Source organism: Zosterops lateralis (genome assembly GCF_965231275.1).
Source record: "Zosterops lateralis genome assembly, contig: HAP1_HAP1_SCAFFOLD_446, whole genome shotgun sequence".
Classification (NCBI taxonomy): Eukaryota; Metazoa; Chordata; class Aves; order Passeriformes; family Zosteropidae; genus Zosterops; species Zosterops lateralis.
The window spans coordinates 1-13,220 of record NW_028154255.1 but is presented as its reverse complement, the minus strand read 5'-3'; the positions used below and the strand labels follow the sequence as shown (position 1 = coordinate 13,220).

The 13,220-nt window shown below is 54.8% G+C and overlaps 1 protein-coding gene across 1 annotated transcript; it reads right to left on the bottom strand.

Annotated features, from left to right (window-relative positions):
- Positions 1 to 3,019: 3,019 nt before the first annotated feature.
- Positions 3,020 to 4,705, bottom strand: LOC310923847 (class II histocompatibility antigen, B-L beta chain-like; the record flags this gene model as incomplete). Its single annotated transcript, XM_083885771.1, has 3 exons — positions 3,020 to 3,267; positions 3,914 to 4,176; positions 4,499 to 4,705. Coding segments are annotated over 3 exons (718 nt in total), but the record flags the coding sequence as incomplete, so codon positions are not given.
- Positions 4,706 to 13,220: the final 8,515 nt, after the last annotated feature.

The window sequence follows — 13,220 nt, the reverse complement described above, 5'->3', positions numbered from 1 at the left end:
CATGGAGGGGAGAAGCCCCACAAGTGCCTGGAATGTGGGAAGGGTTTCAGCTGCAGCTTCTTCCTGAAGAAACACCTGGTGATCCACACTGGGGAGAGGCCCTACGGGTGTGGGGAATGTGGGATGAGCTTCAGCCAGATCTCCCACCTGTCTCAGCACCAGGTGATCCACACTGGGGAAAAGCCCTATGAGTGTGGGGAATGTGGGAAGAGCTTCAGAGACAGCACTGGGCTGCTCCAGCACCAGGTGATCCACACTGGGGAACGGCCCTACACCTGCCTGGAATGTGGGAAGAGCTTTGGATGGAGCTCTGACCTGAGAAAACACCAGCGCATCCACACTGGGGAGAGGCCCTACGAGTGTCCGGAGTGTGGGAAGAGGTTTCGGGTCAGCTCCCATCTCCTCACCCATCAGCAGATTCACACAGAGGAGAGGCCCTTCCGCTGCCCCGACTGTGGGAAGGGCTTCAAGCAAAACTCACACCTCACTGTGCACCGGCGCATCCACACCGGGGAGAGGCCCTATGAGTGTCCTGAGTGTGGGAAGGATTTCTCACAGAGCTCAGTCTTGACCAGACACCAACAGAGGCACCATAAGGGAAGCCCCACGAGTGCCCCGAGTGCGGGAAGAGCTTCGTGCGCTGCTCCAGCTCCATCCCCCATGGGAGGATCGGCGTTGGATGATCCCCAGTGACCCCGTTGGGCAGAGCCCTGGTGATCCGTGGTCCTGGTGATCCGTGTTGGGAAGACACCTGGCTGGGGGGGCTGCACTGGTTCCTGTCTCCCTGTGGGCACCTGGATGAACACGGGGGCAGGAACATCCATTGGGACACAGACGGACATTGGGAATTCCTTGGGGGGAGCAGACTTGTTGTCTTTCAACCCCAGAAAATCTTTTGTGTTCAATTCTGTCTTCTGGGGGTATGGGGAGACAGATGTAGTGCTAAGGGCAATCCTGCCCCTATATATTGCAGCTGTGTTAATTACTGAAGAGTGAGAACAGCCTTGCCCTCACAGCTATGGGTGTGATACAAAAGTGAGTTAGTTGGTAGAGAGTCAGTTGGCATCTGCTGGCCGTGCTGTGAGGAGGAAGGGACAGGAGGCTGGGCAAGGGACAGATAAGGTGAGCCACTGCATGAGGGACAGACAGGGTTCAGTGGCTTTTCTAGGGACAGGAAGCAGTGAGCTGGAACTGCCAAAGAAAGAGAGAAGAAGGAGAAAAAGAGCCTGAGCTGTGTGGAGCTGCCTGGAGGATTGCTACATAGAAAAGGTATGAAGAACTTCTAGATAACAAGGTGCTGATACTTGAAGGCCTCTGAAGTTTTTGTTGAAGCACTCTGAGTTCATGGCCATCTCAACTCCAACATGGGGGCATCAATAAATACTGGATAGTCTTGGAGGTGTTTTCCAACCTCAGGGATTCCATGATTTTGATTTCCTATTGCCCAAGAGTGTCTTCCACAGCCAAATGGTGATGATCTGGGGCAAAGACCAAGATTTTGGAGATTGCGGTGGAAACCCCTCCAAAAATGGTACTTCCCTCCCATCTAAGCATGTGGATCCTCAGCTGGCCCAGACAGGGAAATCCTTTTCTTTTGGCCTTCATTTGCTTTTCATTTCTCTTCATTTAAAATATCCAACACTGTGGTAAAAATAAAGACATGGAACTAAGACATGGTTGGGATGACAGGGGACATGGACATGGAGAGTGACATGGGGACACATGGATATTTGGGGGGTACATGGTCATTCATGGGGACACGGGGGAACACGGGTACAGATGAGGACGTGGGGGACAATGACAGGGATGGAAACATTGTGGGGAGACAGCCACGGGTGAGGACAGGGTGGGACATGGCCAGTGACATGTGGGGACATGGCCATGGCCGGTGCCATGGGGGGAACTTTTAGGGGCTGTGGGGGATGCTGGGTTTGAGGGAGTTGAGGGTTCCTGGGAAGGACATGGGGCTTGCTGAGGGCTTTGGGGAGCCCAGGCCCAGCGGCTCTGGCTGTGCTGGGAGACCCTGGGGGAGGTTCTGGGGCAGCTGCTCCCCGAGACCAGGGCAAACTTCAAAGCTTTATTGGGAACACTGGGAGCAGCCGGGCGGGGACACAGGGACAGCGGGGCTGGAGGGACACACGAGGCCCCCAAAATCATCTCGGGGACGGAGCGGGGGGTCCCGGCCGGGCCCGAGGCCACGGGGAGGGGCTGCGGCCGCCGGCGGCTCAGGAGCTCTGTGGGCAGAGAAAAGGGGGTGACACCGGGCTGGGGGGCCCCGGGGGGGCACACACGCTCTGGGGAAGGGGGGACACGACCCCCGGGACCCCCCTCACCTTCTTGCACAGGCAGAGGCCCAGCCCCAGTGCCAGGAACACCGAGCCCAACACCAAGCCCCCGATCCCCGTCAGCATCTTGCTGCGGGCGGCGTCCGGCGGCATCTCTGGGGGGGTCCAGAGGGGTCAGGACCCCCCAAAACCTCTCACCCGCACCCCGAGCCCCTCCAGCCTCCCTCCCGCTCTCCCCCACACCACCCACCGGCACCCAAAACCTCCTCCCAATCCCTTCCCGCCCTCCCCACCGCCCACCAAAGCCCCTCCTGGCCCCTCTCACCAGCCCACAGCCCCAAACCGCTCGCCCCCCACCACCCCACGACCCCCCCAAACCCTCTCCCAGTCCCTTCCCAGCCCCTCCACCGCTCCCCCACACCCCTCCCAGTGTCTTCCCAGCACAACCGACCTCAGCCCCAGCCCCGCTTGCCCATCCCCCAGCTCCTCCCAGCCCCTCCGGCCTCACTCCAATCCCTCCCACTTCCACCCGCCGCCCCCAAACTCCCTCCCGGCGCCCACCAGCACCCCCGGGACCCCACACCCCCCTCCCCAGCATCCTCCCGACTCCTGCTCAGCCCTTCCACAGCCCCCAGCCCCTCTCCCAGGTTCAACCAGGATCGCTCCAGTTCCCTCCCACTCACTCCCAGCACACGCCAGTGCCTCTGCCAGCCCGGCCAGTGGCTCCCCCGTACCCCAGTGGCGCCTCAGGGGCTGCTCCAGGCTGACGTGCTCCACCTGGCACGTGTAGCTGAGCCCGCGCCGGGGCGGCCTTTCCAGCAGCACCAGCAGCTGGTAGCTCCAGTCCCCGTTGGGGACCACGTCGGTGGCCACCACCTGGCCCGACAGCTCCTGCTGGCCCTCGAACCACCTCACCTGGATGTGGCCGGGGTAGAAATCCATCACGGAGCCCAGCAGGCCTCTGGCACTGCCGGCCGGCGAGCTGGAGGGCAGCAGCGAGATGGAAACGCTGGGGGGCACTGGGAGAGAGCGGGGACACACTGGGATCAGCTGGGGGCCACTGGGAGAGAGAGGGGAGGGGCGGTGTGGGCTTGGGAGGGACTGGGAATGGACTGGGAGGGACAAGGAGTGGATTGGGAATAGACAGGGAGAGACTGGGGGACACTGGGGTGGCAATGACAGAGATGGGAGGGGATGGGGGGCACTGGGAGAGGGGGTCAACGTCTGGCACTGTACTGTGTATTAACTGGGAATAAACTGGGAAGGACTGGGAAGAACTGCTATTGGACTGGGAGGGACTGGGAATGGACTGGGATGAACTGGGAATGAAGCGCGCGGCACTGGGAGGCGAGTCCAGCGCAGGGCACTGGGCACTGCGGGTCTGCCTGGCAACAGATGAGTCATCAGAGAGACGCGCGCTCTGATTGGCTGTGAGGCGTCAGCTCCACGCTTGGCCGGGATGGACACGCCGGGAGAGACTGGGATGGACTGGGAGAGAACAGGAGTCCATGGAGGGACAGGAGGCCCCGGGGATGGGCCCAAGGAGGGCTGAGGGCTCTTCGGTGATTCCCAGGGAGGTTTTGAGGCGCTCCAGGGTCATTCCCAAGGCAGGGCCCGAGGGGACACACTCTGCCCCACGCTCACCTCGGCGCTCCACGAGCAACGGGGTGAAAACCTTGTAGTTGCGCCGGCAGAACAAATCCACCTCAGTCCGCCTTCTCTCCATGATATCTGGTTTGCTGTTCCAGTACCGGGCCTGTTTCTCCCCGTAGGCCGTGTACCCCACGTAGTGCCCCACGTCACTGTCGAACGTCGCGTACAGCTCTCGGTTGTAGATGTACCTCAGCACGAACCTCACCTTCTCCGTGCCGTTAATGAAGTGACACTCGAACTTAGCCAGAAAGTGGAATATCCCCGGGTGTGCAGGACACACGTCAGGGGGTGCCCCCCCAGCACCCCCAGAGCTCCGGGGCCGCCCCGGATCCCCACCCCGCACCCCCTGTGCCCCACGCCCGCTTCCTTCTTTTACCCTTCCCCCCATTTCCCCTTTACACACCCGCTCCCCTCCCACCTCCAGCCGCACCCAAATTCACTTTTGGGGTCCCACTCCCCCCTTTTTCACCGTTCTCACCCTTTTCCCGCAATCTCCCCAATCCGCCTCAGTTTTGGGGTCCGACCCTCCTCCTTGTTCCCCTTCTCCCCTCCTGCCCCACCGCCTCCCGCCCCCCCCGCTCACCCGAGAGCTCCGCGCCCGCAGCCGGGGCCGCTCCCAGCACCACCAGTGCCCCCAGTACGGCCCCGGCTGCCGCCCCTCGCCCCATGGCCAGCGCCGGGAGGGGCCGCCAGCCCCAAAGCAGCAGAGCTGAACTGAGAGTAATAACGCGGAACGGCGCGGGGTCATTACCCACGCGCTCTCTCATTGGTCGGGCGTGGTTTTTCGACGCCGTTTCATTGGCTGGGCTTGTTTCTGTGTGAGTCACGATTGGCTGGAGGTGTTTATTGCGCGCTCAGATTGGCCGGTTCAGTTTTTGGCCCTTTTTCAGAAGCTCTACCCAGCAACTAATGAGTCACAAGCATTACGCACTCTGATTGGCTGGAATTTCTCCAGGCTCTGGTTTTTTCGGGCTCTTGCCGGCAAGTCCCGACCCGCAGCGACGCCGCGCTCCCATTGGCTGAGCGCTTTTTGGGGCGCTGCTCCCCCACTCCCGCTCCCCCCAGTTCCCGCCGCTTTTCTGGCACCGGCACCGGCCCTTCCCAATTTCCCGGGATCCCGAGGAGCCATGGATGGAGCGCGGAGCCTCCCCTGGCTGCTGCTGCTGCTGCTGGCCCTGACCCTGCCCGGAATTTGGGGGGTCCAAGGTGGGGTTTGGGGGGGTCCTGGAGCCGCGGGGTTGGGATTTGGGGTTCCCTGGAGCTTTGGGAATGTGGGGATGGAGGGGGTTAAGGGCGTCCTGCCTTTTTTGGGCGGATTTTAGGGGTATTTTTGGGAAGGGCGTTGTCCTGAGTTGTTTTTTTATCCCGGGGTTTTCCCCGTTTTCCGAGATTTTGGGGGTTGGGTGGGGCCGAGTTCCTCTTTTTCCAGAATTTTGGGGCTCTGGGAATTTCCAAACGCTCCAATTCCAGGATTTCCGGGGCTTGTCCAAACCCTGTTCCCGGGATTTTGGGAAGCGGGGCGTGTCCCCACCCCCCCTGGACCCAAAATTTGGGAAACTGTCCATTTCCAAAGCTCTTTTTTCCAAGAGATTTTTGGCCTCCAGGTGTGCCCAAATTCCCATTTTCCAGGATTTTTGGAGTCTGGAAGTTCCTAAATCCCTGTTTTCCAGGATTATTGGAGTCTGGGTGTGCCCAAAGCCCCCTGCACCCAAAATTTGGGGAACTGGGCATTCTTACGTCCTTTTTATCTAGAATTTTTGGACCTCAGGGACCTCAAACTTCCTCTTTCTTCCCACGATTTTGGGCTCTGGCTCCTCCCAAACTCCCCTGATCCTGGGATTTTGGTGGCCTGGGAGTGTCTAAATCCCAATTTCCCAGGATTTTGGGACTCTCTGTATTACCAACTTCATTTTCCCCAGGATTTTGAGTAGAAATCCTCAGTTTCCTGGGATTTTGAGTAGAAATCCCCAATTTCCCAGAATTTTAAGCTAGGATCGCTGATTTTCCCAGGATGTCCGGTAAAAATCTCCAATTTCCTGGGATTTTAAGTAGAAATCCCCAGTTTCTGGGATTTTGAGCAGAAATCTCCAATTTTCCCGGGATTCCGCCAAGAAATCCCTGATTTCCTCAGGATTTTACCAAGAAATCTGCAGTCTCTTCAGGTTTTGAGACGAAATCCTCAATCGTCCCAGGATTTTGAGTAGATATTCCCCAATTTCCTGGGATTTTGGGTAGACATCCTCAGTTTTGCTGAGATTTTGAGTAGAAATCCCCAAATTCTATGTGGGTTTATTGCAGGGGTCGTGGGTAGAAAGGGCTTTGCCTTCAGCCACCGGCCTGGGCTGGAGGGAAATCCCAAAGAGAGAGGGGAGAGAGAGCAAGAGGGTGTGGGCTGAGGAGAGGGGAGAGAGAGAGCCAGGGCAGGGTCAGAGTGCAGGGGGAAGAGAACAGGGAAAAGAGAGCGAAGTCCTGGTTCCAATCCATTCTATCTCCTTTTGTGATGAATATTCTAATTTACAGTGACCAACCAATACAAGACACAAAATCCTATAGAATCTACACACAGCCTGTGAGAACTACTACATTACCATGTGTTATATTTTAAACTCTAAAACTACTCTTTAGATTTTCTGTTTTGCTACATTGACCTTTGGATCCCTTAGCCAGCAATAGGGGATTGTTCAATCAAAAGGGATTCTCCTTCAGCTGCCCAGGCTGTTGTTTTCAGGTGATGTAACTAAGGCTCGGTATCCTACAGCTCAAAGTGAGCTTCCATTTCTATTTCGATTCTAGGTTTCATATCTTCAGAATCTTCTGCTAAGCAATCATATTTATAAGGTTTCCCTGATTCATCTTTCCCAACAGCTCTGTGCCCTCGCTTTGGTCCCCACCTTGACCAGCCTATAAAACCTCTGCAGACCCCGCTCACTTTTGTGATCACCCCAGTAGAGAAGATCACGTCTATGGGCATCTCTGAGCCTCGAGGACTCGTCCCTCCACGTTGGTAGCTATAATCCCCTTCCCCTCTTTCTCTCTCTTTCTCACTATTCTTTATTTTCTCTCCCCGCTATTGCATTTGTTGGCACTAAATAAAGGTGCATTTTTGTTTAAGTAAACTGAGTTGTGCCCCGCTGTGTCTTTTGCACTCTGAGATCCTTAAAACGAACCATCAGGTTCCCCACATATGTTTGTGGACCCTGACAGGAGAGTATCAGAGGTGTCTCAGAACTTGTCCAGGCTGCACTTGAAACCACTGACAGAAGCTTGGCCTTATTTCCCAGTTAGGTTTGATTCTTTGTACCTCCCTTGGATCATTCGGGTCCTCCCAGTTCATCACCCCCCAGTCCCCATTGAAGAGTCAGTTTGGTGTCCCCTGGTTTGGATGTTACAGTCCATTCCTTCGGTTCCTCCAGGGGTCCTTTGGTGCTGCTGGCTGGATCCCCCCTCGTTCCCTGCTCCGGGTCACAGCCTCAGGCTCAGCAATGCCTGGAAAGGACCTTCCCATCCTGGAGTTAAAGATTGTTCTTTCCATGTTTTCACCAGTACACACTCCCCTGGATGGATATTGGGAATTTTAAAGTCTAAAGGTGTGGTTTGTGGGATTATCCCTTTTAACTGTAAATTTTCAGGGGTTTTTGCAATTGTGTTGACATATTTCTTAACACCCATTTCCCCGAGGTCAGAGGTGGCTGTGTCATGTTGGGTGGTCAGAAAGGGTAACCCAAACATCATCTCATGAGGTGACACTGCCAGGTCTGACCTGGGTTGGGTCTGAACCCTCAATAAAGCCAAAGGTTGGCATTTTACCCACAACATTTGGGTTTCAATGATTAATTTAGTTAAAGTTCTCTTTAAAGTTTGGTTCATTGCCTCTACCCAGCCTGAACTCTGTGGATGCCATGGGGTGTGTAATTCCCGTTTTATCCCCAAGCCTTGAGTTATTTGCTGTAAGATTTTTGACATGAAATGTGTTCCTCTGTCCGAGTCTATCCTATTAACCATTCCATCCCTGGGAATAATTTGTTCCAAAAGGGTTTTACATCCCACATTGGCTGTGGCTCTGACAGTGGGAACAGCCTCCACCCAATGAGTCAGGTGGTCTGTTTTCACTAATAAAAACTTCCTCCTCTGTACTTGGGGAAGGTCAGTAAAATCTATTTGGATACTTTGAAATGGTCGGAGAGCTAACTCCCCACCTCCTAATGTTGTTTTCCTCATTACCTTTTTATTTACCTTTTGGCAGATTATACATCTTTCAGTTACTTGTTTTGCCAATCCAAAAATCCCAATGCACCCATAATTCCTTAGAAAATGATCACACAAAGCTTGGGTACCCCAATGAGTTTTTTGATGCATGTTTTCTAATATTTTCCTAGTGAGCAGCTTGTTAAGTAACTGTCTCCCATCAGGAAGTTTCCATTTCCCAGATTCATCTGGCTTTCCTCCTATTTTACTTAATTCCTTTTCTTCTGTTTCACTGAACTTTGGAGTTTCTAATTCTTCCTTATTTGAGGTCAAAATTAACACAACCCTTTGGATCCCATTCTCTGCTGCATCTTTAGCTCCTTGATCTGCCAAATTATTTCCCCTTATTTCCGAGGTCATTCCCTTTTGATGTCCATTAATTTGCACTACAGCAATCTCCTCAGGCAGTTTTAATGCCTCTGAAACCTCTAAAGTGAGTCCTTCACGTATCAATAATCCCTTTCCCTTTGAATTAAGTAATTCTCTTTCTTCCCAGATTTTTCCAAGGGTGTGTGCTACCCCAAAAGCATACCTTGAATCAGTATATATGGTTCCTTTCTCACTGGCTTAGAAAGAGATACAGTAGATTTCTGATTTCTGATTTCCTTCTTTGAAGAGGGAGGGGGAAAGATAAAGTTCCTGCAATTCTCTCGGGGTTTAGCTTTTGGCTGCCCTTGCTTATTAAGTGCCCGAGATATTTCACTTCAGATTCTACAAATTGCAGTTTCCCCTTTGATACTCTGAGTCCTTTTCCCCCCAGAAAATTCAGAAGTTTCATGGCAGCCTCCCCAACTTCACCTTCAGCTTCCCCTGATAATGAGGGATCACCCGCATATTGTATAACTTGTATTCCGGGAGGAGCGGGGAAAGTTTGCCCAAAGCCCGCGCTGCCCGTCCCGCAGGCCCTTCCCGTGGCCGAGCTGTGGCTCCGCGGGCTCGGGATTCGGCCTTTCAAAGGAAACCGGCCCCGCCCAGCGGGAGCGGCGGTTCCCAAGGCAACGGTGCCCAGCGCGGGGGGTGCTGGGATTGCCGGAGAGGGCGGGGCGGGGGCGGGGATTGGCCCGGGGCTGAGTCCTCCAGGCGTGGGGGGGCGTAGGCGGGAGCTGCTGCCGGAACCACCGAGAGGACGAGCGGCGGCCGAGCCTGAGCACGGAGTCTCTGCGCATGCTCCCGGCACGGGCGGAGCGGCCGGGACGGGGCCGGCCGGAGCAGCCCCGGGACAAGCGGTCAGGGGATGGGCGGCCCGAGCGGCCGGGCCGGGACGGGCCGGGCCGGGCGGGGTTTGTGGCGGAGCTGCCGCGGGCCGTGCGGCCGGGATTGGGGCGGGCAGATCCCCCGGCATGTCCGGGGCAGCGATCGCAGACTGCGCGGTCGGGGCTGGGGCCGGCGCAGGGGGAGCCCCGGGCGGAGCGGCCACCGGTGCGGCCGATACAAACGGCGGGGCGGCCGCCGGCACCGGGGCTGGGGCGGGCGGTGGGGCCGGGGACGGCGGGGCGGCTTCTAAGCCCAAATTTCTTGGGTTTTTTAATACGTTTTTTCTCAAACCCTCAATACGGCCGGTTCTAGGCCCAAAGTTCCTGGTTTTTTTGGTTTTTTTTTTTTTTTTTTTTTTTTTTTTTTTTTTTTTTTTTTTTTTTTTTTTTTCCCAACCCTCAATTCTGCAGCTTCTAAGCCCGAATTTCCTGGTTTTTTGGGGGGGTTTTTTTGTGTGTTTTTTTTTTTTTTTTTTTTTCCGCAGACCCTCAATTCAGCAGGTTTTAAGCCCAAATTTGTTGTTTTATTTTGGTTCTTTCCCCAAACCCCAATTCAGCAGCTTCTAAGCTCCAATTTCTTGGGTTTTTTGAGGTTATTTTTAAACCCTCGATCTGGCTAAAAGAAAAATTAGCCCCCCCCCCCCCTCCTTTTTATCCTGTTTCTCAGTGGGTTGTACTGGCAAACCCCCAGCTCCCTTCCTTCAGAGGGGCCCAGCCCCTTTCTTTGGGGCCCCGTCCCCACCCCGGGGTCTCTCTCAGTCCATTCATCTCTGGCTTCGCCTCCGTCCTGGCTCCTCTCTGGCCAAAGGACAGACACGCAGCTCAGGGAGCTCCAGACTGGCTTTGTAGAGCTGGGAACCCCAGTCCACGTCTCAAACTCACATCTCACACCCCGTAACCTGCTCCCCTAAGAAATACTCACAGTCCTTTGTTCTTTCTTAGGTCTTTGTGCACAAGATTTTTATGGAACAAAAATACCACGGTTTCTTCCAGAGCTTCTTCTTCCCTTTTTTTCCTTTTGCTTTATTGTCTCCCCCTTGCCCTGGGGGTATTTAACCTGTGATCTCCAATCTACACCAGAGGAAGCAGAGCAAGGCTGCTAAAATCAGCTGGGCCCCTCCTGCTCTGGATCCCCTGGGGTGTCAGAGACGAGGTAAATATCCTGAACTGAGCCCCCAAATTGTGAAAAACATGGCTCAGTTTTGTTAAAATTTTAAAAGTGTAATAATAAAAAATAGGACAATAAGAGGCATATGAAGAAAAAGAGATTACAGACGTTTGGGTACCTGGCATCCCACACCAAGGCACATAGGCTAACAAAGGATCTTTCCTTTCAATATCATAGGTTATTTCATATTTATAAATTTTGGACACGATTTAAGCCCTTCTTTGAACTTTAGGTAAAAAGGTTTAATTGTAATTTTTCTCCCCCCACCATTCTTTCTTGCAAATAAATCTTTCCAGTGGCTCCACAAAGTGGCAAATCCCTCTCCCCTGCCGAGGAGGGCAATGCCTGTGCCAGGTGCTTGTGGCCGAGCCCGTCCCCTCGGTGCTGGGGCCCCCTTGGGCCCTGGGCTTCATCCCTCAGGGGCTGTGGAAACTCTGCCATGGCCTTTGCCTTCAGCTTGGCCTTTTCCTGCTCCCTTCTTGCCTTCACCTGCTGTGCCTTTGTGCCCAAGTGCTGCAGGGGCTTCTTGTGCCCCTCGTGCAGCCCCCCTGAGTGCCTGTGGGTGCTCATCCTCTGACAGCTGCTGAGCTTTCTGCACAATCATTCCTTTCTGCAGGGCCCAAACAAGATCCTTCAAAGATGATCTGGATCCTTCCCGGGATAATGCACATTTCCCAGCTCTTCCTTCCTTCCTTCCTTCCTTCCTTGGCGCTGGTGCTTGTGCTGGCCGTGCCCTGCAGAGCCCGTATCCCAGAGCCGGTGCCTGTGGTGCCGCAGTGTCCAAAGGCGGCTCCCCCGGCGGGCAGGGCCGGCAGCTCCACGGGGCCGGGCAGCGGCCGGGGCGTCCCGCAGCCTCCTGGGGGCCGGGGGCCAGTGCCGGCCCTGCCCGGGGGGTGGTGGGGTCAGGCAGCGCCCGGCGCTGAGCCCCGGCTGCCCCACAGCCCCGGCCCGGCCCCGCAGCTCCCCACAGGCCCCCAGCCCGTGCTCCCGGTGCCGCCCCTCTGCGCCCGCTCCTGCCGCTCCCCAGCACAGAGAAACCCCCTGGGATCCTGACCTCCTTGTTTGCCTCTCCTGCCAACCGGGGCTACAAACCATCTGCATCAGCTCCCAGAGTTTGAGCATTACACCCTGCTTGAAAACGTCCCAGTCCTCAGTATTTTTCTCTTCCTGCTCTTTTCCATCATCCTCTTTCTCACCACAGAGATTCCTCCTGCTGCCTCTTGCCTTAACTGTAATCCTGCACCCTCCCCTTCCCCCTCACCCTTCCCAGCACACCAACACCATCCATCCCCTGCTGTCTAAATCCCTTCTGGACTTCCCTTCTTGCCCCTCTGGCTGTCCATGTCCTTAATTACCTCTGGGAGAATGATGCCTTGGGAAGGCTGGCCTGAAACAGAAACTGGACAGAGCTAGAGAATAAAGCAGATATTTATTGAAAGCTCTTTAGGGCAGACCTTGGGCAGGGCAGGAGCCTGACCAGGGCTACACTCAAGGTGGACTTCAAATGGTCTCCTCATGGACGACTGGTCACGAGGTCCTAAACTTTGATGTTTTGGTCATTTGCATGTTGGAGCCCAGTTGTCCAGCCCCAGGCTCAGGTTGTGAGGTGTCATCCTTGTTGTTTCTCTTTTTAGTCCACCGTTGTTTATGTTTTGGGGCTTGAAAGTTGTGCTTGTTGTTTTTGTCTTCAGCAGGAAAAGGATTTGTTTTGTCTCCCTACTCTGTAAAGAGAGCTTACTAGCACTTAATATGAGGCTCAGAACTACACCCCTAGGCAGCACAGAATCTGAAAAACATGAAAGCTAAAACTTTGTGCAAACTGCCTCAACATTCTCCCAAGAGACCCTTCAGAGATATTTTGGGATCATAATCCCTTTTGCTGGGACCCCTTCCTGGCTTTCCCTTTTCCACCCTGCATGGGTGCCCTGCCACGTTTACTCCCTGAAGATCCCCGTGTCCTCACTGATGAGATTTTCAGTGCTCTCTCCCTGCCGACTCCTCACAGAGCCCCTGACGTGTCACTCGTCTGTCTCCTGGACACTCTCGGGTCCCCAATCAATCCCCGGTGCCGCCACCCAAGGGAGCCGATCCCCCAAACTGGGTGAGGCCCCTTCAGCTCCACTCACTGCCTGCCGCCCCGGACGGGGAAGGAATTCCAGAGGGGCCCCGAGGTGTGTGGAAAAATTGACATCACCAGAGGTTTGTGTCCACAAAGAAGACAGAGGAGTCCTGTAAAAGTAATTGCATTCATAAGAAAAGGGAGAGACCGTGGGACATTTTTGGAGGACACAGCCTCCTTTTCATCTTAATTTTCCTGGCTGCATCTCCCTCTCCCTTTCCCCATAGGGTGAAGTACTTGAGAGGAACAGACTTCCCAGTCCACCTACTACATACCCCCCTTAATATGCACCCCACTTCTGTGTAGGTAACGATATTGACAGCTCTGTTCAGTCCTTGTTCTTCTCGATGTTCATGAATTTAGCAGGACCTTGGTTGAGCAGCAGTCTGTGTGGTCAGTTAATAACATTTTGTGGAACTGATGGCTTCTTCTGTCCCTTCCTTATGTCCAAGTGCCTGGCCCTATGTCCAAGCAGATTCGCAGGAACTGTTTGTAAA